The sequence below is a fragment of the Lepisosteus oculatus genome, chromosome 1 (genome assembly GCF_040954835.1).
Source record: "Lepisosteus oculatus isolate fLepOcu1 chromosome 1, fLepOcu1.hap2, whole genome shotgun sequence".
In the NCBI taxonomy this organism is placed as follows: Eukaryota; Metazoa; Chordata; class Actinopteri; order Semionotiformes; family Lepisosteidae; genus Lepisosteus; species Lepisosteus oculatus.
This window is the reverse complement of record NC_090696.1, coordinates 77,572,226-77,596,847: the sequence shown is the minus strand read 5'-3', so window position 1 is coordinate 77,596,847 and position 24,622 is coordinate 77,572,226. Positions and strand designations below refer to the sequence as shown.

Below are 24,622 nucleotides of genomic sequence, written 5' to 3'. Positions count from 1 at the left end.
CAAGCAAGCGAGTTTTGAAGGCCTTTATCTTCTTCTTAACTGGCACTGTTGTAGGCCGCTAAGTGACTGATGGAGTTCAGATTCATTCCCTGCGATGTGAGGTGTTTACACGTGAACTGAAGACTGATCTTTGCACTGCTGCGCTGCATAAAATAATCCTTATTGTTATTATTCTAGCGAGACTTGGGGAAATAGAGTTCTCACACTAAGAGAAATCAGCATTGGGAGGGAAAATGTGTCCTTATGTAAAAACAACCATTAAACGTCTTCTGGTATTATCACAGTGCAACAAAAAGTACCTTCCGGGATCTCTGAAAGGTATCTGCCACTGAGTGCTTTTAACAACACCGTCGTGACTCTCAGAAAACTTTATCTCGCTGGTAGACATAAGTGGAAAGTGCTAAAGAACCGTAGCTAACTCCCTTTTCTGTAGCTCACTGATGCTGTGGCTCTGTCGCCGAACCGGGAGGAAGGTGGAGTTTAAAACCTTGTTCTTGTTTCTTACAGCCAAAGCCTGCTGCTACCATGGCAGCTGATAGCAAAGAAACTAATCAGGATCTTAATGCAGAGCTATTGGTTGCTGAGACTCCAGGTAAATATAGAGTGCTTTAAAGTGACACTATTGTTTTTTTCTACTCAATGTTAAATTTGGTTTTCCTGCCACACTAAATCAGATGGAAAACACACAAAGAATACAGAAGCCACCTACAAGCACAGAAATGCCTGAGTGGAATCAAACAAGCCTTTTTCTGGAAACAAAGGGCTTTTTATTACTACACGGGCTCAGCTGTCTCTTTAAGAAATTCTTAACCATTCAAAGGATATATATAGCTGAATTGCCTCTGAGGTAAATATGTTCATTTTGTGCACTGAAATTTGAATAAATTAGGCTATGGTTCTGGATGATAATTGCATAAATAAACACTTTCGTACCCTCAAGAGAGAAAAACTGAACATCCTTCAATCAGTGACATAGTATAACATATGAGTAAACAAGCTGGGTTTTAAGTTCAGCTGTTTGCTTTTGTAGCATTTTTGTGTTGGATGAATTCACATTAGGAATAGCTGCTATTTAAATTGCCCTTATGTTTCTTGTTTGTTGTTGCCATGTGTGTGTGTTTTGGGGTTTACAATGCTTTCTGACTGCTCTGTGTGTCCATGGCATGTGGTGTGATGTCTCCGAAAGGATTTGCATGTGAGAGACACTGTGAGCAGCACACTGCAAAGAGAAACTCCAGATACACCCCAGTGTATTCCAGGACACTGGCAAATAGACAGGACGTGACCCACCTCTAATTTTTCCCATTCACACTTACTTGGCACACTTAATAATTTTGTTATTTTCTAAGCTGTTTATCCAGTACAGGGTCACAGGGGGAGCCAGAGCCTATCCCAGCATGCAACAGTCGCAAGGCAGTTTTGTCATTTTCAATTCCTGAAGGGGTCTTGAAGGCTCACCAATGATTTTGGAGCAATTTTCTCAAACCATATAAACACTGCTAGGATTCATTCACAATGACATCAGTGTTCTCACTGAACTCAAGCTTATTGTCAAGCACAGTGCCCAGGTATTTGTTACTCTGAACTATACCTACAGTACAGGCTCACCACAGATTGTTGTGTGGAATGATGTTTGCTTTGTTGTTTTTTTTAAATCGACAATCATTTCTTTTGTTTCTGACACAAGTATCACACCAGTTGACAGATCCATCCAGAATGGGTCCAGGGGTTTGTGTGGGCTCATGAGAGAAACGAGACTAGCACACTGTCCTCAGCAAGCCTGACGACATACTGATTTTCTCAGTTGATAATCGTCACTATATTTAGTCATTTTAATTCTTTCGCGCTAACGTTTCAGTAGTTCTCGTCCCGTCAGCCGGAAGATAAGCTGCTGATTTTGAAAGACGTGAGCGGAGGCAGTGCTGAATCCCAGAGCTGTGTCTTTGTCCCAGACCGATGGAGTACTGTGCGTCTGTACGGGCAGTTCGCACGGCCAGGCGGGAGGTGAACCCGCCCGCTCTGACTTCATGGCCCAGTGCGTCCACCTGCCCCGCCAGTCCATAGTGCTCAGCAGGCATTTCCACTCAGCAGATGGGTCGCGGGTCAGCAGAAGCACATTTCCAGAGGCCGGTAGTCAATAATACGATGCCTCTGTCTTAGCAGTTGAAATGAGATCAGACTTCGCGGAAATGATGATCGGCATTCCAGTTTTGCTGACAAAAACGTGTTTAGTCCTAATCCGGGATGTGCCTGTTAGCATGCTGAGTAATCTCCACTGCCCAAGACTAAAGACGGTACGTTCCTTTAGACTTCTTCACTTTAGTCTCAAACAGAGACAATTAAGAGAAGATTTGATCACACAATCTCGCTGTCATTTGTTTCGCATTTCCGCCCAACATTATTCACTCATACCTGGCAAAGCTGTACATGGCATGAGCTTGTGTAGAAATATAGTTAAATTTCCCCTGAGCCACGAACAAAACCACTCTTGTGTCATTTATGCATCAGCGCACTGTTACTGTGATCCCCTATTGCACTCTCGGGACTGCATTGCTGTTTTATAGCCCTGTCTGTGATGCTTTAATCAAGCCACCTGACAGTGAGGTCGAGGAGTAATGATCAATTGGCAGAAGCAGGTAAAATAAAGGAATGTTTGCCTTCGTAGTCCACAGGGAAATCAACAGCTTCAAAGGAAACTACGAATTACTATGTGTAGCAGGGAATTAGGCGCATGGCAAACAGGAACAGGCTTCACGAGATTAAAATAAAATCATAATAGCAAAACAAAGCAATGGCAATTTTGCTCTTCTCTCTGTCCCATTGTCCTCAATATAATACATGAATCCTTGAGAACCGGCATTGTACCAACGGTCCTCAAAACTGCTGCTATTACCCCAGTGCCAAAGAAGCCTAACATGGCTCTCGACAATCTTAACAACTTTCGCCCCATCTCCAACTTACCCTTTCTCTCTAAAATTCTAGAACGTGCTGTCACACTTCAGTTACATAACCACCTCATGACAAACAACCTTTTCGAACCCCTCCAATCTGGCTTCCGTCAACTTCACAGCACAGAAACCGCCCTAGTCAAAGTCACCAACGATCTCCTAATAGCTTCTGATTCTGGTTCTCTTTCCATACTCATCCTTCTTGATCTCAGTGCTGCCTTTGACACTGTTGACCATAACATCTTGCTTTCTCGTCTCGAGACTGTGTTTGGAGTCTCTGACACTGCCCTCAAATGGTTTAAGTCTTACCTCACTGATCACTGTCACTTTGTCTCTCTCAATGGGTACAGGTCTGAAATCGGTCTTGTCAAGTCTGGTGTCCCCCAGGGCTCAATACTGGGCCCCTTGCTCTTCAGCATTTACATGTTCCCACTTGGTCAGCTTTTAAGATCACATGGCCTCAGCTTTCATTTTTATGCTGACGATACTCAAATATACATCCATACCAAACCCGACACTGACGTGGCTGTCTCTATCCTATCTAATTGCATCTCTGACATAAAAATTTGGATGACTCAAAACTTCCTTCATCTTAACTGTGACAAGACTGAAGTCATGCTTATTGGTACCCCCCATCAACTTCGTAAAGCCAGTCCTGTAACCCTGTCTGTAGATGGCTCTGTACTTGAGCTTCAATCAAAATTGAAAAACCTTGGGGTTATATTCGATTCTGGCTTAACATTCGACCCACATGTACAGCATACTGTCAAAACATCTTTTTTTCACCTTAGAAATATCGCAAGACTACGCCCTATGCTATCATTAACTGTGGCTGAAAAGCTGATCAACATATTTGTATTCTCTCGAATTGACTACTGCAATGCTCTGCTCCCTGGTGTATCTAAATCTACTCTGAACAAGCTGCAGTATGTCCAAAATTCAGCAGCCAGAATCCTGACCAGGTCTAGTACAAGTGTTCACATTACTCCTATCCTGGAGTCCTTGCACTGGCTTCCAGTCAAATTCCGCGTAGACTTTAAAATCCTCATGCTCACCTACAAGGCTTTACATGGCTTGGCACCTCAATACCTGTCTGAACTTTTATCGCCCTACTCCCCACCTCGCAACCTCCGCTCTTCAAATTCTGCCCTCCTTACTGTCCCCCAAGCCCGTCTACATTGTATGGGCGACAGGGCCTTCTCCTGCTATGCCCCCAAGCTCTGGAACTCTTTACCCAAGGATATTAGAGAGTCACCTTCTCTAAACTCCTTCAAATCCAGACTCAAAACTTTCTTCTTCAGTAAAGCCTTTACTTAACTGGTTCCATTCTTCACCCCTCTGCTCTTCTTAATACCATCTTCCACGGTCTCCTCTATTGTTATTGTTGTATTGTTGTAATTATAATTGTGTCCTGTCTTGTGAAATTTTCTTATTTATTGTTGTAGTCTTCTTATTTATTGTTATTGTCATCCTGTAAAGCGCTTTGAGAAGCCACCTTTAAAGGCGCTATATAAAATAAAGTTTATTATTATTATATTATTAATTTCTAGAGAAGCGCCCTGAAGCAGAGAGATGTCTTGGGTTGCTTGTCAATGAAATGGGGCTTCGGAGCACAACGGGGCAGTGGAGCTCGCGGAGGTATTATTACAGGTCCCACACACAGCGAGGAGGTGTGTGCTGGTCAGAATCACCGTTCATCCAACACGTAAAGGAAGAGTCCGACCTCGATGTCATAAGTAAAGGTTGTTAAGACAGGGTTCAGGAGTCACCGATTGAATTATAACAATGACATCTATTTCCTCATAAGAGTCCTAGTGCGGTTACCAAGTTTCAAGAGCAGGGAAGAGCCGCACTTGCAGGCAGTTCCGAGTGGCGACCAAGCACAGGGATATCTGCAGAGAGTGAAGCAAACATCGTGAGTGTGGAGCTGGGGGTGCGTGCGTGTATTTTACAGAGAAGCTCACAGAAGCACCTGTGTTGGTGTTCAGCAGTTAAAAGAGGGGTGGGTGTTTCGGGCTTGCCTGCTGTGCAGGGATAAAAAAAAGACTCAGTGACAGGCTTTCGAGTAGCTGCAGTAATGAGGTCATAACGAGAGCCGTAAGTATTCAGAATGACACTCCTCTTGCCCGGTATTCAGTAATAACCCATTAGCACTAGGAGTGCGCTTAATAGTGGACCTACAGTAAGTGATGTCTCAGGGGTTCAATTTTTAAACAGGACTAATTGTTCAGTTCTCTTTTTACATGGTAAATCTTTATTCATTTTATTTTTTGCAGCACTCTTGCAATAGTATTAATGACCTGCATTAATGGTGATTTCAGCAGAAACATGGAAAAGGAAGAAAAGACACCGTTTGAACACAGCACATATTTTTCACAAATCAAATTATATTATTTTTGCTTACGTTAGTGAGAGGACTGAGTGCTACCCATGACAGATGCTTTTATCATCATGGTCGTGAACAATTACAGCATGCTGTAAAATACGTAAGATCAGCCACAATCGAGAGGAGCCGATACCGAATTGGTATTCTGTAGTTAATTGATCCCAGGATCACTCCCAGTTGTTTCTTGGAAGAAACCAGGCTACGAGCTTTAACCACATGGCCAGGCACCTTGTTCCACACTGCCTATAGGTATTTACAAGCATGTCCACACGTTTACTAAGAATTTAAAATATATAATGTACATTTTTTATATAACATACTATAAAATAAACTATAATAACAGAAATTTAGTACAGTAAATATTTTCATATTTCTATCCCAGCATATTACTATTCGCATTCCGGACTCATTTCACTTTTGTGACACCTGGTACTGATCTCTGTGTTTAAACATTTTGGGATTAAGTCAACTGTCTACCGGCTAGATAATCTTCACGTCTTTAACGAAGTTAGAAAAAAGGGCTCTCTCGCAGGCAGGCGGATTCTCTCAGATGCCTGTCACAGCTGATGTTGAAACACACCAGTAGGATGGGAAAACATGCCACCTACACCTGTAGCCTGTTTCACTTGTGCTTGAGTGCACTGACACCACCTGCACAACGTTCTGCTTTCCTGTACAGTTTATACAGGCTTACATCTCCAGCGAACCTGCAGTTTCTCAGCTGTTGTAATTCTAATATGATTAAAGCATGCCCTCTCTTAATTTATCTCCACAGCACAGTAGTGAATGTACTTCTTTACTCGTCAGCCTGAGATACTGAAACACAGAAACACAGAAACGTGTGGAAAGAGGCCAGAGGAAAGGAGAGGTGTCCCTATCCTCTCTGGGTTAGAAAAACTCTAGCTCAGATGACTCACTCGGCCGTGCCGGAGTGAAGGGTGGTCGTATACACCAGACACAAGCAGGTCAGATGTCACGATTCTGTCCATCGTATTAGTTCAGAACTGTCCTCTAGCCAGGAATGTGCCTGTGATGACTGTACACGGAACAAGCTTACCATTACTATTGGGACCTTACCATTAATTACCACTGGGACCGGAGTCTCCTGTTGCTGGAAGAGTACCACGTTTGGAATTGCCGATGTGTACAAATTAAAAATCTCCTTGAGTAACTGAGTAGCTTGAAGGGTTTGGATGGACAAACCGCCCAGAGTTTCACAATGCCTGCAGTTTCAGTGCACTATCTGCAAAGTGGTCTTGAGTAACACTGCCTTCGGGTGTTCCATTAGGCACTGGGCATGTGAGCGTTTCAGACAAGAGTTACTGTCTATAAAAGCCTTTGTTGTGAACGTGGGTGCTGACTCAGCTGACCTATTAGCCCTGTGCGATCTCAGACGTGCTCAGTGAGCTCCTGATGGTTTGGGCTCATGCTCTACAGTGCTCTGTGCTGAAAGAGAGCCCAGCGAATACTGTTACATAGTTGAATGCACCCCAAGTAGAACTACTGTGCAGCATTAAGTGAATATATTCTTCCTGCACTTGAGTTATATTTGCACTAAAAACCTTTCTACCTCTACAGAGAGTTTGTCTCCAGAAGTCATGATAGGCCCCTTCTTAACCTTCTGCATCATTGGTAAAATGGTCCTGTGCACCATACTGTATGTTTGAAACACTTGGGTGTGAACAGCGTGTGAACTGCTGGCTCACACCCAGTGGCTGTAAGCCTGTGTACTTCTCTAGGGCCTGTGTCCAAGGTCTGTGTTTTAGCACTTAAGGGTTGTTGTTTTTATGAAGACATTCCCTGCCAACTTTTGTGAGCTTAACCCTGCATTGAAGTACTTGTTCTAAAGCATTATGTAAAGATCCTGTGATTACATTTTCCTCAAAACTGTTTGCGGGAATAATATTTAAGGATTAAAATACAGTTACTACTGTATATGTTAGTACAGGCTTGATTTTATTCACAATATGAACTGTTTGTAATTAGTCTGTTATGTGCATTGCCAAAAGGATTGACTTACTGGTCTTTAACTTTAAACAAATTGATCAATTTTGACTTAAATTAGGAGCAATTTGTCTGTCATCCACTACAAACAGTATAGTGAATATTGTGTGGAAAGGAAATATGACAATTTAGGGTAAAAAGATAATGGTTTAAATACTCAGAAATTTGAATACCATTTGCATTTGCATCCAAAGCAAAAGATACATTTTAGTTTTATAGAAAATATTTAATCAATTAAGAAGAAGTAGAGGACAGCAGTTGTGTGCTCCTGCTCACATCAGACCTCTGCAGCTCTAGATGACAGATGAAGAAAAACTGTGGTTTTCAACACTGCTTAGAAATATGGTATCTTTAATCGCCTATATCTGCCTGCGACAATGTAATTCCTTAACCTTCTGGTATCAAGAACATAGAGGCTACAAACGAGAGAAGTCATTCGGCCGGTCCAGCTCCTGTGGTACGTAGTTATTAATTGACCCCAGAATTTCATCTAGTTGTTTCTTGAAAGGAACCCGAGTGTCAGCAGGGTATCGGCTTCAACATCTTTGCTGGCAGCTTGTTCCATCTCCACCCTGCCGCAACCTTGTGGATAAAGAGCTGCTCTTCCACACAGTTTCCTCTCGTGCCCTCTGGGTCATGTTTCACTCTTCGTTCTGAAAAATCACGCTGGTTTGATTGACGTTATCTCTGCACTTGAGGAATTACAATACTTGTATCAGGTATTGGTATTAAAGAAACTTAAAATCACTTAAATGATACATTATATATATAAATGTGTTTGTTATAAAACTGTGAAAGAAGCTTCAAATTTATGACCGTTTAAAACATTGATCTTTTTACATTGAAGTTCCTCGGAAAAGTCACAAGTGTCCAGTACATGTTCATAAATAACAGAAGGTTCCATTTTATTAAGGCGAGTCATTTATATTTCGAACGATTCGGGTTTGAATTAGTTGCAGTCAGTATTTTCTGAAACGCATCACAGAAGCTGTTTTGCTCCAGGCTTTCTGCCCTGGCTCACACCCAGGGAGCCCGGGGCCTGGGGCTTGTCTCTCCTCCTGAGCCTGGGATGGGCTCAGACTCCAGCTGAGAGCCTTCTCAGTGCAAACACGCAGATTCCTGCGTCTCGTGATTGCTCCTTGACCGCGGGCTTCCTTCTGCATGCAGTTTTTCCATACTCAAACCGCCCTGGAGGCGTACCGCTCAGATAAGCTGAGCTCTGTTGCCGTGTTGTCGTTTGTGGTCAGCAGACAGGAAACAGCAGCGCAAGTTCCAGCCCTTCAGGAGGCTCTTCGGCAGGAGGAAGAAGAAGGACTCGGAAAAAGCCTTCGTGGCAGCCGAGCTGAAAGGCAGCCGGTCCACCGAGGACGTCGCCAATGGGAGGCTGTCAGACGATGAGGAAACCAACGAGCATTTGAGGTAAAATGTCCCCAGAATGTGAACTGGTCTTGCAGCGCACGTGTGATGCTCCTGCCTGCCTTGGTGCGGCCGGCGAGCAGCCTGTGTTGCACGTGGTGGTGTGTGGAGCTGGGTGGGACTCGGGCATGGACAGGGGACAGTGCTGGAGGGGGTCTGATGTCACCAGTCAGAATCAGCCGAACCTTCTAGTGAGCTGAACCCGACCTGCGAGGTGTCCGCAGTGCCGGACTGGACAACACCACCTCCAGGAGGTTTACAGCACAGCTCACTCTGCTACATCAGTGTCGAGGAGTGTTTTTAGAGGTTCTGTCTTCAGCAATGTGTGTTTATTCTATACGCATTGATGGGTTCACTTTTCCCTGCTTAATATTTTGAACCCTCTCCTAACAGAGTACATCTGGCCAGTTTCAACAAAAACAAGTAAAAGGAAATTAGTATTTGTTCAGATTCTGTGTGAGAAAAGATATGGAGGTATGTGAAGTGAGTGAGGAAGATGTGCTCGACAGAGACAAGTGGAGAAGAGCAACCAAAGCAGCTGAGCCCAGGACAGTCTGGGACTAAGGCTGTGAAGAAGAAGAAGAAGTTCAGATTCTGTGTCAGTCTTTTTTCATGAAACCGTCACAAGAGAATGTGGTCAGAAAATGTCAAATCTGGAGCCCTTTTGTGGTTTAGTCTTGCCTGTAAGAGTTTCTGCCAGATTCATGTTTTCACTCCAGAGGCAGCGAGCGATGTCTGCTCACAAAAGCAGCTGGTCTGCTCAAAGGTCTCTGCGATGAAAACCCTGCGCTCGGGGGCGATGAGGATCAGTACATACCCTGAAGGGACCATGATGAACATGTGGGCGGTGACCAGTACTGTCCCGTCACTGTTCCCAGCCAGCTTGCTCCCAGGACCTTGTCTGTAACAGGAATAGCAAATTTCATTGCTCCCCAGTGCCGGCTCCATGATGCAGCAGCCTGCATGTTCATGTACAGCATAAGGACATACTGCGCCGTGAATGGCCTGACCTCATAGCCATTATCCTGTATGTTTCTGACAGCTGCAATTTCCCCACCAGAAAGGGTGAAGGCTAAGCGATTAGCTGTCTCAGGCTCTGGCCATCAGTGGTGATCACCTTTTATCACCACAGACCTGCTGGCAAACAATACAACTATGTTCTCAGTTTTTTGCAAAGTTGCTTTTCCGTGAATGTGAGGGCGATCTTATCGCTCCCTGTTCCTGTTTCGATAAAAACTCTCCTTCTTCAAATGTCGCTCTTTTCCAGAGAAGGGCAGGTCTTCCGACCATTCCAACCATTTCTCCTTTCACACTGTCCATCCTCAAAGCTGTATTCCGGCCGGTTTAGTTAGAAGGACAGCAGAGCCACGTCACCGCGGTGCTGCCCTGCAGCCAGGGTCCGAGGACGGCTCCAGGCAGATCTGCACCGATGAGGCGTCAGAGCTGTCCCCCTTGTTCCCTGGAGGTGGCGTGATCACGGCCGCCGGCGGCACGCGGCGGGGACACAGGCACCTGAGCAGTCCACACGCACGGCTAGACCTCTGGTCTCGCAGGCGGAAGTCAGGAGCAGAGCCGGGCCTTGGAGAGGAGTACGTCTTCAGGGAGAAGCTTTAACAGGAAAAGCCCTGCCTTGGAAAGCGGGCAAGATGGAAGTCGCCTCGAGACCCCGCCGTGCTGACGCGATGACGTGTGGCGGAGAGTGCCGTGAGCTCTCCTTGTCGTCTTCTTTCTAAGGGGATGGTACAGTGGCACAGTGTGAGTGCGGAGAAGAGCTCACTCGTTCTTACCCCACGGAGCCCTGCACTCCAAACGTGAGCGGGAGAGAGTGGAAAACTGTGGAGTCTTTCCAACAACACAGCAGACCTGTGTGCTGCACACCGGGCAGTAGGCAACAGGGCTTCAGACCTGCTTCCTGTAGAGCGTGCGGTGTTTCAGGAATATCAGTACATATTGGTTTAACCGGAGTGGCCCTTTTCAGAATGCACTTATCTGTTGATATTCACTAGCAACGGGTTCCTAAGATACAGTAGCTGTCACAGAAGCCCTTACAGCACTTCTGTATCCAGCAGTAAAATAAAATCAACACTTCAGCCGGTGCCTGTGCAGTGAAGAAATGAAGAGTAATGAAAAGACGCTGACAGGGCGGGTCTGCTTCTCCTTGTGGAAACACTAGGCACATTGCCCATCTGGTGTGTTCGGTGAAGAGTGGGCCCAGGGGGGAGATGAGGGACTTTTATTAGATTGGTTAAAAAATAGATAAACAAACAAAGGTTAAAGTTACTCAAATGTAAAACGGATAACTGTTCGCTCCACATTTGTAAACAGCTTTTGACAACATAAACGTGTGCCATTGCCAAAATAAGTTATATTTGTAGACTGCGAAATATTGGGCTCTAACGCTATTATTGAGCTGTGCCCGGAGCACGTGTCTGTTCTAAACGAAAGCCAGGGGAGACACTGTCCTGTCATGGACTTGAAACACATTCTGACCTCAGACCTAATCTTCTGGACGAGGGATCATTCAGCCTCTGTTGAAACGAGTTAGAGGACGTTCAGAACCGAGCAGGCATGAGCGATGCTTAGGAGCCTCTAAGAGAGAGGAATAAACTTTTGTGAATTAACCCCTCTCGGAAAGCGCTCCTGTTGTAGTCTGGTCCTGTCATGCCAGATCTTAACTTTACACCACTAGTGGTGGTGACCACACTCTGTACAGGACGTGTGTGTGTTAGAGAGGATCACAGAGTGACCGCACTCTGTACAGGACGTGTGTGTGTGTGTGTGTGTGTGTGTGTGTGTGTGTGTGTGTGTGTGTGTGTGTGTGTGTGTGTGTGTCAGGAGAGGATCACAGAGTGACCACACTCTGTACAGGACGTGTGTGTGTGTGTGTGTGTGCGTGCGTGCGTGCGTGCGTGCGTGCGTGCGTGCGTGCGTGCGTGTGTGTGTGTGTGTGTCAGGAGAGGATCACAGAGTGACCACACTCTGTACAGCTGAGGGGACACACGGAGACCCAGTGCTGTTTCTGTGCTTTGCAGGTCTTCACACAACATGGGGACCCGAGCTTTTTCACACGACAGCATCTTCATTCCCGAAGCACCAGAACATCTGAGCTCAGAGCAAGCGATGGCTCAAGACAGCGTCTCTGACAAAGTCCGAAGCCTCCAGGTAGAGCACGCTGTTCACTAAAAAATTCTTCAATTTAAAAGCTTTTATTGGGTAACTGAGTGAAAAACGTCCGATTAATCTGGGCAGACTGCCTGGTCAGGCAGGCACAGTGTGATCCAAGTGTGGCCATCAGCAGCAAGCAAGGTGCTAAAGCCAATATTCCTTATTCTGCTTGGCTGACAGAGAATAACACAAGTCTCTCTTTGAAAAATCATTTCTAGTATTTTCCATTCCAAGTGAGTAATAACTAGAGCTGTATCTGGGGCACGTGTCTTCTGGATCTTGTTCCAACATGAGTAGTCAATTAAACAACGAACCTGATTACTTTCTTCATTAGACACATATGGAATCATTTTACGGTCTTTTACAGATAACTATTCAAATCATTCACTTAATTAAATGTGCACCTGGAGCCTGGTTAGGCATACTGTATTACTGTATCTCTATACCATTACTTAAATAAATAGACCCACAGTGTGAAACAAAAACCAGAAGACGCTGGTTTGTCCATGAACTGGTTTCGAGAGCCCTTGTCTGGAGAAGAATGTCTTTGGCTCCAGATGCTGGAGTTTAAGCTGTGTTCATTTTCCAGGCATCGCAATGTGAATCTCTGGGACAGACACATCTGTGCTGAATAATAAGAGCAGAAACTTCCTTTTTCTGCAATCAAATAACAGAGGCATTTAGAAGAAACATTTTGTAAATGTTTTTAATTTAAACATGTCAGGAAATGTTAGGTGAAAAATGAGAGTAACAATCGTGTAAAATATTTTTTTTCCAGAAGAGTACTTTGAGAGACACTGTAAAATGATAAATGTTTCCAAAATGAGAATGCTGGCCAGAATTAGATGGACATGAAGAAGTCTTTGTGAGCGGCTGAACGGTACCATTGTTTCTCTGTTCGCTGCAGCCCTGCCTTTTAATTCCATTCAACATCTCTGCAACACCCATCCTAAAGAAACTGGGGACTCAGCAATCCTGGGTGCTTTTAAGTCTAAGCAGAAAACGTTTTAGAAATGTGTTTTCATAATTGCTTCACCTTCTGTACCTGCTTGCTTATCTTGACTTTGTGGTTTTCGTGACTGCCTCCATTTCGTTTTAATGTGTAGTGTGCGTTTGCTGTATTGTAAAACTCTTGGTTTCTTTTGTATAGTAATTGTATAATCTGCAAGATTAGTTTATTATTAGACTGTCTGTAACTTTCGCCTTATTATTTTTACTGCTCTCCTTCCCTAGCAGTATAGATTATGCACCAGGCTTTTATTGTTGAAGATCCGACGAGCTGTGAGCTGTTCATGCTGTAGTGTTTGATACAGTGACAGCAGTGACAGCAGTGTACAGGTGTTGGCCAGGTCTGTGAATGTAGCCCTGTGGTCTAGACCTGAGTAATCCCTTCACTCGTGCCCACACTGAAGGAACCCTGCACTGGTACAGATGGTGCAGAGCTCCCCACTGGTACCGGGGCAGGTTGGTATCTGTTTGAAATGTGTCACAAGCTGGGTGTTAACCTAGATACTGCAAATCTGCCCCACACCAAAGATTTTAAGTTTTGCTTTTCCTACTTTGATATACACCTCTAGTCAGAAGAATAGACGGTCCCAGTGACAGCAGACATGTGGTTGTTGTTGGTTGTTTTATAAAGAAGGAGGCACAGGTCCAATACCTTCATGGCCGGATCAGTCCATCTCTCCGGCTTTATCCAGTACAGGGTCGTGGGGGACACACCCTGGACAGGACACCAGTCCATCACAGAGCACAAGACAGCACCACACACTGGACAGGACACCAGTCCATCGCAGAGCACAAGACAGCACCACACCCTGGATAGGACACCAGTCCATCCCAGAGCACAAGACAGCACCACACCCTGGACAGGACACCAGTCCATCCCAGAGCACAAGACAGCACCACACCCTGGACAGGACACCAGTCCATCCCAGAGCACAAGACAGCACCACACCCTGGACAGGACACCAGTCCATCCCAGAGCACAAGACAGGACCACACCCTGGACAGGACACCAGTCCATCACAGGACAGGGAGACACAAACATGGACATGCACACACTTGCCCTGGGCCCAGTTTACCCAGAAGCCAGTTTACCTATCAGCATGTCTTTGGACTGTGGGAGGAAGCCAGAGCACCCAGAGGAAACTCAAAGGAGCACGGGGAGAGCAAAGAAACGCAGCGCAGACAGCAGCCCAGCGATTAACCCAGGGCCCCAGCGCTGAGAGGAAACAAAGTTAACCACAGCGCCACCGTGCTGCACTAAAATAAAATAATCCCTGGATTTCAACCCTGTCATGAGCCTGCGACATGTTGCTCGATTCCTCACACCATTAAAGAGTCGTGGGACTGGTGGCAGCTATTCTTCTGTTTGCACAGGCACATTGCAGTGCCATTCAGGGATCCCTCGTATTTCAGCCAACGTGTCTGCGATCTTTTACCATGTGATCCCGTGCAATAATCATGATGCCGTTTGATGTTTTTCTTCCCAGAGGCAGATTGCTCACAATATTAAATTTGGGCAGAAACCAACGTCCACCTCTTTCAGAAGAAGCGACGCCGCCGAGGGCAGCTCAGATGATGAAGACGTGCCCAGAAGCCCTCTGAAGGTGGTTGCTCAGATTGAGGCAGAGCCTGTGGATACTGAGATGAAGGTATTGCCTTGCTGGGTAATGTACTTGCACACATAAGAGATAGGCCTCCCCCGACAACCCAATGAGTGAATTTAATAGTTCAATCCAGAATGGCGTCTCTGCCAATCAGCACTGGACCTCTGGAACAGGGCGGTGCTGCCTGTGATGTGTTAAAAGATGATTGGCTACAAGGCGAATGGATGGGCGGAGTCTGTCTACACTTCCTCATTCGCCCCCTGTGTGTGGTCACAGGGTTTGTAGCTGTGAGCTGAGGTGTGAAAAAACACACAACTGGCAAACCATTGGGTGTAGCAGAAAAAAACTGAGGATCTAATTTTATTTTTTTTTAAAACAGGAAAAAAGAGTAAACAGTGCATCATCCAAGAAAATTAATACAGAATATAAAATTGAATGTGGTGTTGGATGGAACTTGTTTCTCTGGCAGTACTATATCATTTTTTTTCTTTATTTTAGGACTCTGCTGATCTTCCCAAAAATGGCCACACAACTGAGGCAAGCACCAGGACTTCTGAAGTCAAGCAGGTAACTTCATTAGTGCTGCACAGCGAGCCACTGGGAACATCGAGCACATCAGTGGGATTGGATTCTGCTTGAGTAAGGTTCGCCTGCTAATTGAGCAGTGAAACCCTGCAGCCCAGTGCTTTCCTCCATGAGGAGAGAGGTCCTTGATTCTGCCTGTACCTTCTGATTGATCGCTATTCCTCTCTCCGCAAGCATTGTGCATAAATACTAATCCAGGATCTTGACAGATTTGCATCATGAACATCATGTCTCTTGCCTTCACTTTTTTTGGAAAACTGATGTGTGAGACTGTGATATTTCATCTCATATTCAGGTCCAAAGATAGAGAAAAGAATTCACAAGACATGTCATTCAGTGTCTAACCATTAATACAAGCAGATGGTTCACCAAGAAGTCTTTATAATGGTTTATAATGTTTTTGATCATTCTGAAATTCCATGTTATTACGCGTTTCTTCAGGATACTCCAGTCAAATCTCCAAGACAGAGAAGAGCCGTTCTTGCAAGCGGAACAATCGAATCCATTAATCTCGACGCTGTCCCACGCTCCGCTTCCCGCCTGGATAACACAGCCGCTAAACACAAGCTGGCCATAAAGCCCAAAAACCAGAGGGCATCCAAGAAGCACCGGAGGCTGACCCAGGTGAGCAGGAACACACACGCTATTCATGTGCACAGGAACACATCGGTGTGCTCCAGCCTCAGGATCGGTGTTAATAGTAGCCATCCTACCTGAGTATGTCTTTCCACCAGACTTCCACTGTCTACATCTATAGGGATTTAATGTTATGAATATTAATTAGTTTATGCAATATCACAACGCTGAACAATGACATAATTTCTGTTTTAGAGAGTCCATTTCTGTTTGTTGCATATATGGAGAGTTAGCAGCCACAAACAGCTGTTTTTGCCCTTATTAGGCTCTAAATGCACTTTGGTACGAAGTGGGAATGCTTTCTCCCTCTAATATTTCTAAATCTTTATAATATTCACTGTCTTACAACATTCCAACATTCAGAAAAAAATGAGATGGAGGGGTTACAACAGAAGGATGGACAGTAACATGACAAATAAGTGAATTAGGTGGCACCTTCATTCAAGAGTAGAGTGTCACGATGCATTCCTGCCCCTGTTTCAGCTAATGATAAGGTCATTCCAGGGCCATTTGCACAGTGCATCAGTGTGTATGGGCAGTACTGCTTGGACTTGGCAAGAGGATGATACAAAACGCAAGACATCCAATGTTTGTACATGCAGAGCACACATCAACTGAGAACACTGGGCATTTATAATATTCCACTCAGGACATTTGTAATCTGTTTTATTTTCAGGATCTGCACAACCTTTCTTCTTGTGACATCTTACAAGAAGAGGCAGACGCTCAGAAGCAGGTGGACTCCCCAGTGGAAGGTCACAGTGTCAGCACCCCCACAGGACAGAAGACGCAGGACGAGCAAGAAACAATCAGAGGACCCCAACGCGAGAGGACAGCCCGCCAGGACCAGCTTCAGGGAGAGGAACACCAGAAGCCCGAGGGACCAGTTTTCCCTGAGGCCGGAAGGCAGAGACAACCTGAAACAGAAGTGAAGGTAGAGGCCACAGCCGCTAGACCACGATGGGATGAAAATGGGGAGGAGGGACAGAGGGACCATGAAGCCGAGGAGCAGAGGCAGCACGAGATGGAGGAGCAGAGGCAGAGGGAGATGGAGGAGCAGAGGCAGAGGGAGATGGAGAAGCAGAGGCAGAGGGAGATGGAAGAACAGAGGCAGAGGGAGATGGAAGAACAGAGGCAGAGGGAGATGGAAGAACAGAGACAGAGGGAGATGGAGAAGCAGAGGCAGAGGGAGATGGAAGAACAGAGGCAGAGGGAGATGGAAGAACAGAGGCAGAGGGAGATGGAGGAGCAGAGGCAGAGGGTTATGGAGGAGCAGAGGCAGAGGGAGATGGAGGAGCAGAGGCAGATGGAGAGGGAGGAGCAGAGACAAAGGAAGGTGGAGGAGCAGAGGCAGAGGGAGATGGAAGAACAGAGCCAGAGGGAGATGGAGGAGCAGAGGCAGAGGGAGAGGGAGGAGCAGAGAAAGCGAGAATTAGAGGAGGAACAGCATCGTACAGCCACAGAGAAGAGGCTACGAGAGGAGGAGGAGCAGAGGAAACGAGAGGCCGAAAGACAGAGAGCCCAGGAGCTGGAGGAACAGCAGCGCGCTGATTTGGAGCTGCAGAAGCAGCATGGTGCTGAAGAAGCCGAAGGAAAGGCGCGGCGTGAGCTCGAGGAGAGGAAACTTAAAGAGCAGGAAGAATGGAAAAACTTGGAAAAACTCCAAGCGGATGAGAAAAAGAAGACACAGAAGGAACAGAGCCCGGAGGACAGGGAAAGAGTGGGCGAAAACACAAAGCCATTAGACGCCACTTCGAAACAGCTCGAGGAGACTTGGAAAACCAAACCAGCGCTGGGAGAGGACCTGGATCCACAGGAACGGAAGAGAAGAGCCGAAGAGGTTCGATGGAAAGAGCTGGAGGAGAGGCAGACCATGCCCAGGCCTTTCACTTTTAAAGTGTCTTCGGGAGAAAAACAAATATTGTTTCAGAAGGTCAATCTAACGCCTGTAGCAGCATCCAGCCAGCAAGGCCCTCCACCGGATGCCAAGGACTCACAGACTTCACCTAAAGGAAACGCAGGTTCTCATTCTCTGCCCTCCTCCTTGTATGTCCCTCACACTGCTATTTTGGTAACAGGTGCTCAGCTTTGTGGAACCGCAGTGAATCTTAACCAAATTAAGGACACGGCGTGTAAGTCTTTACTTGGCTTAGGAGAGGACAAGAAAACCATGGAAGTACCTCCCATTCAGAGCTCCAAGAAAACTTCCCCTGAAAGGAAGACGAATGCTAACAAAACTAAATCGCTCAACGAATCTGCGAGAGACCAGGCCAGTGCTGCAATATTAGCAGAGTGGGCCAGCATAAGATCCAAGATTTTGAAATCTGCAGAAAACGAGAATCTTCATGAAAGGGAGGCGAGGCCCCACAGCCGACCTGCCAGTGATGACTTCAACCAGAAGGCATTTCCTGGGTTACACAGCAACCTCAGAAAAACGATGTCAGCGACTGCCAAGTTCTCCATTACACCTGCATGGCAGAAATTTACAGACGGGAGCAAAGCCTTTGAAAACGAGAGTGCTCCAGCTGTGGACCAAGAGGAGAAACTCAACGCAAAAACCGAGCCTCCGTCTCCAGACGCTGCCTCCGATCGCTCTGCTCCCCTGACCTCCCCTGAGCCGGAAGACAAAGCCAGTAAGCCTGCTCAGGAAGTGGACGGCACTGAGGGCTGCGTGTTTGCCAAAGACCTCCCATCGTTTCTGGTCCCGAGTCCTCCTCCCGCTCCCAACAAGCCCCGCTCTCTCTCCGAGTCGCAGAGCCCCCCCAGGGACCCCCAGAGCGCCGGCCCGGGAGGCAGGCCTGAAGAGAAGCCGTCTCCGTTTGGGATCAAGCTCCGAAGGACGAACTACTCCCTGCGCTTCCACTCCGAACAGCCCTCGGAAAAGAGGAAGAAAAGGTACAGCGCTGGGGACAGCTTTGAAGGCGTTCCAGCCCCCCTCCTCCCCAGCGGGCCCGAGAAGGATGCAGCTGTGTTCCCCAGCAAGCCGAGGGACAGAGCCCACAGCAGGGCCGCCGAACCTCCGCAGGTCGTCCCCGAGCCGAGAGCGAGGCCCAGTAAGATCGCTGTGCCAGCCGCGAGCAGCGAGGGAGACAGGCCCGCGCTGCACCAGAAACCCTCGTTAGCTCCAAAGCCCGCCGATGCCACGCCTCCCTGCTCCCCTCTTGCTAAAGCGGACTTGTGCAGCCCCGGCGACAAGACCGTCCCCTGGCCTGCAGAAGAGGGTCTGTCCGTAAGGCAGAGAAAGGAGGAGCATAAGGACGAGAACAAGCGGCAGGACGAGGAGCCGAAGGAGAAAAGGTCCTTTTTCCCTTCCATCAACATCTCCTGGCGGGAGAAGATGGATCGGAGAGTGGAACTCATCAGACGAGGTCAGTGCACTGATAAAAGCTTTGTTAGAAATAAATTAACCAGCCTTTTATTTCTATATTAATGAACTCAAATATACCACAGTATATACTGCACCCTCCCCATGCTTACGGTTCTGTGCTTCAGATGAGTAACGTTTTTTGAGGAAAGAACGTCTTTAGTCTCAGGAGAAGAGGGGTTTCAGAATTTGAAGGGGAATGTTTACGATGACGACAGGAGTTATTTGAAATAAACGTTGTTGAAAAGGAAACAAGGACATGGAAGTCAGTCTTGCACCAGTGCTGGAAGATGTTGTTTCACCCAGAGTTGTTAGCGCATTACAGTGTGAGAGCAGAGGTGCTGTGATCTTTAGAACGTAGCTTGGTGTGACAGAGCCACAGCTGCTTGATTGGAACCTTTGCAAATTCACTTTTCTCCTTAACTGTTGGTAATGCTTATGGAACACAGTAGTCAAAAGGCAAATCAGTCTGATTATTAGGCAAATAAAGGATGCAGGTGCGTAACTGAGCTTAGTTCACCAGCAGCTATGATGATCCCCAAAACCAGGGCTGGGAACCCTTGACAGAGCCCCAGTTCTCGCTTGTGCTCGGTCACACTACAGTACAGGGTCGGGCCCCTGTACTTGGTCACACTACAGATGGGCTTCAGCTGTTCTTCAGCTTTCTACAACTGTTATTTTTACGTTTGACCTTTGTGGGACTGGCTACTATTATCGTCCAAGACCAAAAGATGCAAATAAAAACCAAGACTTTATCCTCTCTGAAGCTGATGTGGTGTGACTGGCCTCCGATTCTGCAAGGTAATTGTGTCGGCAGTTTGGGGAGAGGCGACAGCAACCAGCTCTCCGCGGAGCTGGATTCAGTTCACACATGCAGTGCAGCTGGGCTCTCTGAAGACACGAGGCAGGGCATGCCTCCTCTTGAATTTTCATTATGGTAATTCAATTTGATTCCCCTGATGAAGCCAAGATCAGCGCAACAGTCTTTAGCAATGAGAATTTTGTTAGATTCCATGCAAAACTGTCACACATTTGATTCTAAAAGGAGGTTCTGTAAGAATCCAGCAGCATTTGTCAACATGGGTAACTGCACGAGGTGATCAGGAGCAGGTTGGTTTGTAACCGACTGTGTCTGGTAGCTCTGGCAGAAATGAGCTGCAGCAATGGGAAGGTGATGTGGTGAAAACCCCTCACACACAGCAGCTCTCCCGGGCGACAGCTCCTCTGCCCCAGCGAGGGAAGGACTTGTCGTATCGTGCCCTCGTGTTCGTCGGCCTCAGGACCAGGAAGGGCAGCGCTGTTGGCACATTTCAGCCGCAGCTGCGTCAGTGCCGCCCCCTCACTCCCCCTCGAGGGATCGACCAGTCGCACGGCTCTGGGGATAATTAAGGTTGACGTTAGGACAATGAAACGGTTGAACACTTGTATTTAAAATGCACCACCCTGACTGTGTGCTGCCGTCTCATGCCAACATTTTTACTGCCAGGGCCGTGTCCCAGGCAGACTGAGACCCTAGGTACCGCAGAGGTGGGGCACTGACGGTGGGGTTGGAATTAGCCGACCCAGAGTTTAAAATAATAATAATAATTCCTGACAATTCTATAGCACGTTTCTTGACACTCCATTCAAAGGGCTTTACAGGTAATGGGGACTCCCCTCCACCACTATCAGTGTGTCACCCCCACCTGGATGAGGCGATTCCTAGGTGGTCTCCCATCCAGGTGCTGACCAGGCTCACACCTGCTGAGCTTCAGCAGGCTGCCAGTAGTGAGCTGCAGGGAGATCTAGCTGCTGGCTTTCCTAGAGTTTCCTCCTGGAGTGAAAAGGTGAGTGTCCTGTAGGCTATCAGTGGTGCGAGTGGGAGATGGGACGCTCTTCCATGCAGCCCTGCTTGCAGGTGGGCATGTTGTGGGAGAGTGCCTGAGACCTGCAGCCGTGCAGCTCCGTGATCATGGGTTCGATCCTGGGTCAGGTCACTGGGCGAAATGTAGCCAGGATTCCCCCAGTGTTGGCACACAATTGTCTGAGCATCTCCATGGCGGAGTTGGTGAGGGACAGAACTCTCCTCCAATCAGTGCTGAAGCTCCAGTCTGGGGCGGGGCAGCTTGGATGATTGGCTCAAAGGAAAGCAGGTGGGTGGAGCCTGTCTAAATCCTCATTCTCCCCGTGTGCGGACGTGAGGTCCATATCTGTGAGCCGAGGCGTGAAAAAACACAAAAGTGTATGTATGGCTTAAAGGTGACCTTAGATAAAAATATAAAAAGCTATTGAAATCTTAAAATGTAGAATTTTCCAAGCAATCACTGGTAACAGCAGGAATGTGGAATTCCAAAAGTTTGTTCTGAGAAAAATCACAATAAAATATTTGTGCAAAGCCTTGTGGTGAAAGACTGCTAAACGACTGCTGACGGTATGATATACTGCATGTTATCACTTTACAGTACTTCCCCACGAGCAGCTGTTATGCCTAAAAGCAGCTCGTCTTCTCTAGTGCTGTGAGGCTCCACACACTGTGAGGGCCGACGCAGTCTTGGCGCGTTTCAAGGTGTGAGCCTGTGGCTCCGAGTCAGACTGGTGGCCACGCTTGGGCAGGAGTGCAGCCAGTCTGCCCCGCAGAACAGCTGGGAGAGCGCACAGCCTGCGAGGGAGGCGCTCTGGTCACTGGGTGTTCGTGTTCGTGTCCTTTCAGAGAAGCCGACGCTCCAGAGCAGGCACTCGCTGGACAGCTCCCGGGGGCCTGGGCGGGGCGATGCCGGCCAGCCTCTCTGGATCTCGCTGGCGCTGCAGAAGCAGAAGGGCTTCCGGGAGCAGCAGCTGAGCCGGGAGGAGAAGAGGCACATGAGAGAAGCCAGGCTGGCTGAGAAGCAGGCGAAGGATAACGTAAGAGCATGTCTGGGTTGCTTCCGTGTGCGTACGGAGCAAACCGCTTAGGAACCGTCAAACAGGAGAACACCACACACACACGGCCCGCCAAATTCCAGTTTCATCCACAGGCGCCATGACAGCAGAAAAAAAATCTCAACAGGCTTGTCTTGCCAGGCTCTCTTTCAGACCTCAGAGCCTGTGGGAGGACCCGAGTCAGAAAAGCACAGATGTGCTCAGCAGCTGTAAAACTAAAGTGCTTGCCGACACTTTTCTGTTACAGAGTGCAGCTTCCAGTCCGTCAGAGAACGCAGGAGACAGCCACAGCCCAGTGTTGCCAAAACCCCCCATGCAGGACGCGGAGAAGAAGCCGGACACACTCTTATCCAGATTCGAGCGCAGGGAGCAGTTGAAAAAATCCAACACCCTCCCAAACTCCGTTACAGGTAGGTGACTGAGCCGCAGTCACAGGGTCACGCTTTCCCCATGGGGCGCCTGTACATTCACCCTCCCTGCCACACGTGCAGGAAGTGAAACATCTGCAATGAAACTAATGGAATCGATGACATTAACACACTTTACATTTTCCGACTTGCCGAAATCCTTCAAGGAAACTGAAGTTGTTAAGAGATTTCAGCAGATTTGGGTTGCTTATAAAGTGAGAATGGTATAACTGTTGGCACTTGTTCTTTTTGTTTGAACACAATATTTATACCCAACACCAGGGCCTCCTCAGAAACTGAAGTATGACCCACGCTTCTTCAGAGTAAAGGCTGAGCCCTGTAGTCCAGCCCTCACTAGCTCAAGTCTGGGCAGTGCCAGTTCTTCGACTGTGACTGGGACGGCCCCTGAGCAAGGCCCTTTACCCCAGCTTCTCCAGGGGTACCGTATAAACGGCTGACCCTGTGCTCTGACCCCAAAAGCTTCTCTTTCTCCCCGCTGGTGTGCCTCAGCAAGTTGGCGTATGCAAAACAAGACCTAATGCAAGGAATTGTTAATGGCCAATAAAGTGATTTTATGTTAACTTCTCGCTCTCCCGCCGCAGTTGAAATCTCCGACTCGCCGGTTTCAGCCCCGCCCGTGAAGGAGGTGCCCAAGCGCGTCCCCCCGGCCGAGCTGGCGCAGGTGTCCAGCGAGCCCGCCTGGCTGGCCCTGGCCAAGCGCAAGGCCAAGGCCTGGAGCGACTGTCCTCAGATTATCAAGTAGCCGCTTCACGACGTTGACCCCTTTCCTACACCGCTACTGGTTTCATTTCGGACCACAGGGGTTCTCGCTTTCAGTCCTGGAATTCCTGGGCCTCCAGGTTTACACCTGGATCTGCAGGAGACGGGACCAAGCGTTCCCATCGGCAGCCCGACCTCCCCAGCCCCTCCCCGCCCGCGTGCTCCCAGGCGTCAGCTGCCGTCGTGCGGCCAAACGGATCTCGTGAGCCAAACGGACAGTTGTTCCTTGGATGTCCCACGAGCGGACGCGTGCGTAACCGAAGCATGTTCCCGATTCTCCAAAAAGAAAACGACTATCCCTGCAAAATGAAGTGTAACCTGAAGATTCCGTTGTTCCGGTTGGGTCCTGCTTTCTGTTTCATGCGTCACTCTAACCCCCAACACGAGGAACCCGCAGTGGTCTAAGGGCTAGCCTTGTAAAAAGAAAAATCAACACCAAACAACCAACTATTTTATTCCAGCTTTGAAAACATTGCAGACTGATTCCTTAGGAGTACGTGTTGGTCAAAATACAGGAACTCTTCCTTTTATTGCTTCTTCAACTTCTGCTGGACCATGGGGCACAACTCTAAAAACAACTTCCAGGCTACACTTTTTTTAAAACCAGTTTTCATTTGGTTTTCTTTGCTCCTCTGATTGTATATATGAAGTGAATGCTGTTTATAATTTATATTCCTTTGGACAGCTTTGGGAACAAGGGTTTAATGATCACGATAGGGTTATATGCAAACTGTGGTTGAAATAACGTGACTACTGTTAATCTGCCTGTGCTGTGATCACTTCTTTCTGACTTGACACAGAACACAGCACCACAACTAATGCACTGAAAAATAAGTATTACTGTTCTGTGTGGTTTATGATCTACTTCAAGATGCAGCTTTCTTGCACGGTATGTCATAAACAACTTTAAAATGCTCTGAAAGAACATTCCCAATTTCTCGTTCCCTATTGTAAGAAGAAGATCTTTGTTGTAGCTTTTGTGTACTCTCATTATTAGATATGTTTCCGAACCAATGATGATGAATCATTATGTCTGCTTCTAAATGGAACAAGTTACGTATAGCAGTCATTTTATGGTACATAACAGTAGTCTTATTTAATTTTTAACAATTTCCCAAAGTGCAATTGTTTCATTGGTTTAATTTTATTAATGTGCAATAGTGTAGTGTAATCAAAGTGTTACAAGAATGAAGTCTTTAAAATTGCACTTTTTGTCCCACTTAGATGACGTTATACTGAAATTCTGACATGTGATTCAGATGTCTTGCGTTATGTAGTAAAATTAAATACAATACTTTAACTTCTTGTGTTTCAAGAGTAATATGTACATCATTATTAATGCACTTCCTAAAAAAATGCATAAAAAAATATTTTTCGAGAAACCTTCGGCAGCACACCACTTTAGAGAGCAGTACCTAACA

At 47.0% G+C, this 24,622-nt stretch overlaps 1 protein-coding gene across 3 annotated transcripts; it reads left to right on the top strand.

Moving 5' to 3' along the window:
• The first annotated feature begins 8,589 nt into the window (after positions 1-8,589).
• On the top strand, positions 8,590-24,510 carry cracd (capping protein inhibiting regulator of actin dynamics). Of its 3 annotated transcripts, none has more exons than XM_069193480.1 (9): positions 8,590-8,757; positions 11,787-11,916; positions 14,415-14,576; positions 15,030-15,098; positions 15,558-15,740; positions 16,429-19,120; positions 21,806-21,996; positions 22,262-22,424; positions 23,024-24,510. In XM_069193480.1, the coding sequence occupies exons 2-9, from the start codon at positions 11,800-11,802 to the stop codon at positions 23,182-23,184; spliced, it is 3,738 nt and encodes a 1,245-aa protein (XP_069049581.1). In that variant the 5' UTR covers positions 8,590-8,757; positions 11,787-11,799; the 3' UTR covers positions 23,185-24,510. The 3 variants fall into 3 exon arrangements, with proteins under 3 accessions (XP_069049581.1, XP_069049579.1, XP_069049580.1); XM_069193478.1 differs by having other exon boundaries at positions 8,675-8,757; positions 14,448-14,576; XM_069193479.1 differs by lacking the exon at positions 8,590-8,757 and having other exon boundaries at positions 11,825-11,916; positions 14,474-14,576.
• The last annotated feature ends 112 nt before the right edge of the window (positions 24,511-24,622 follow it).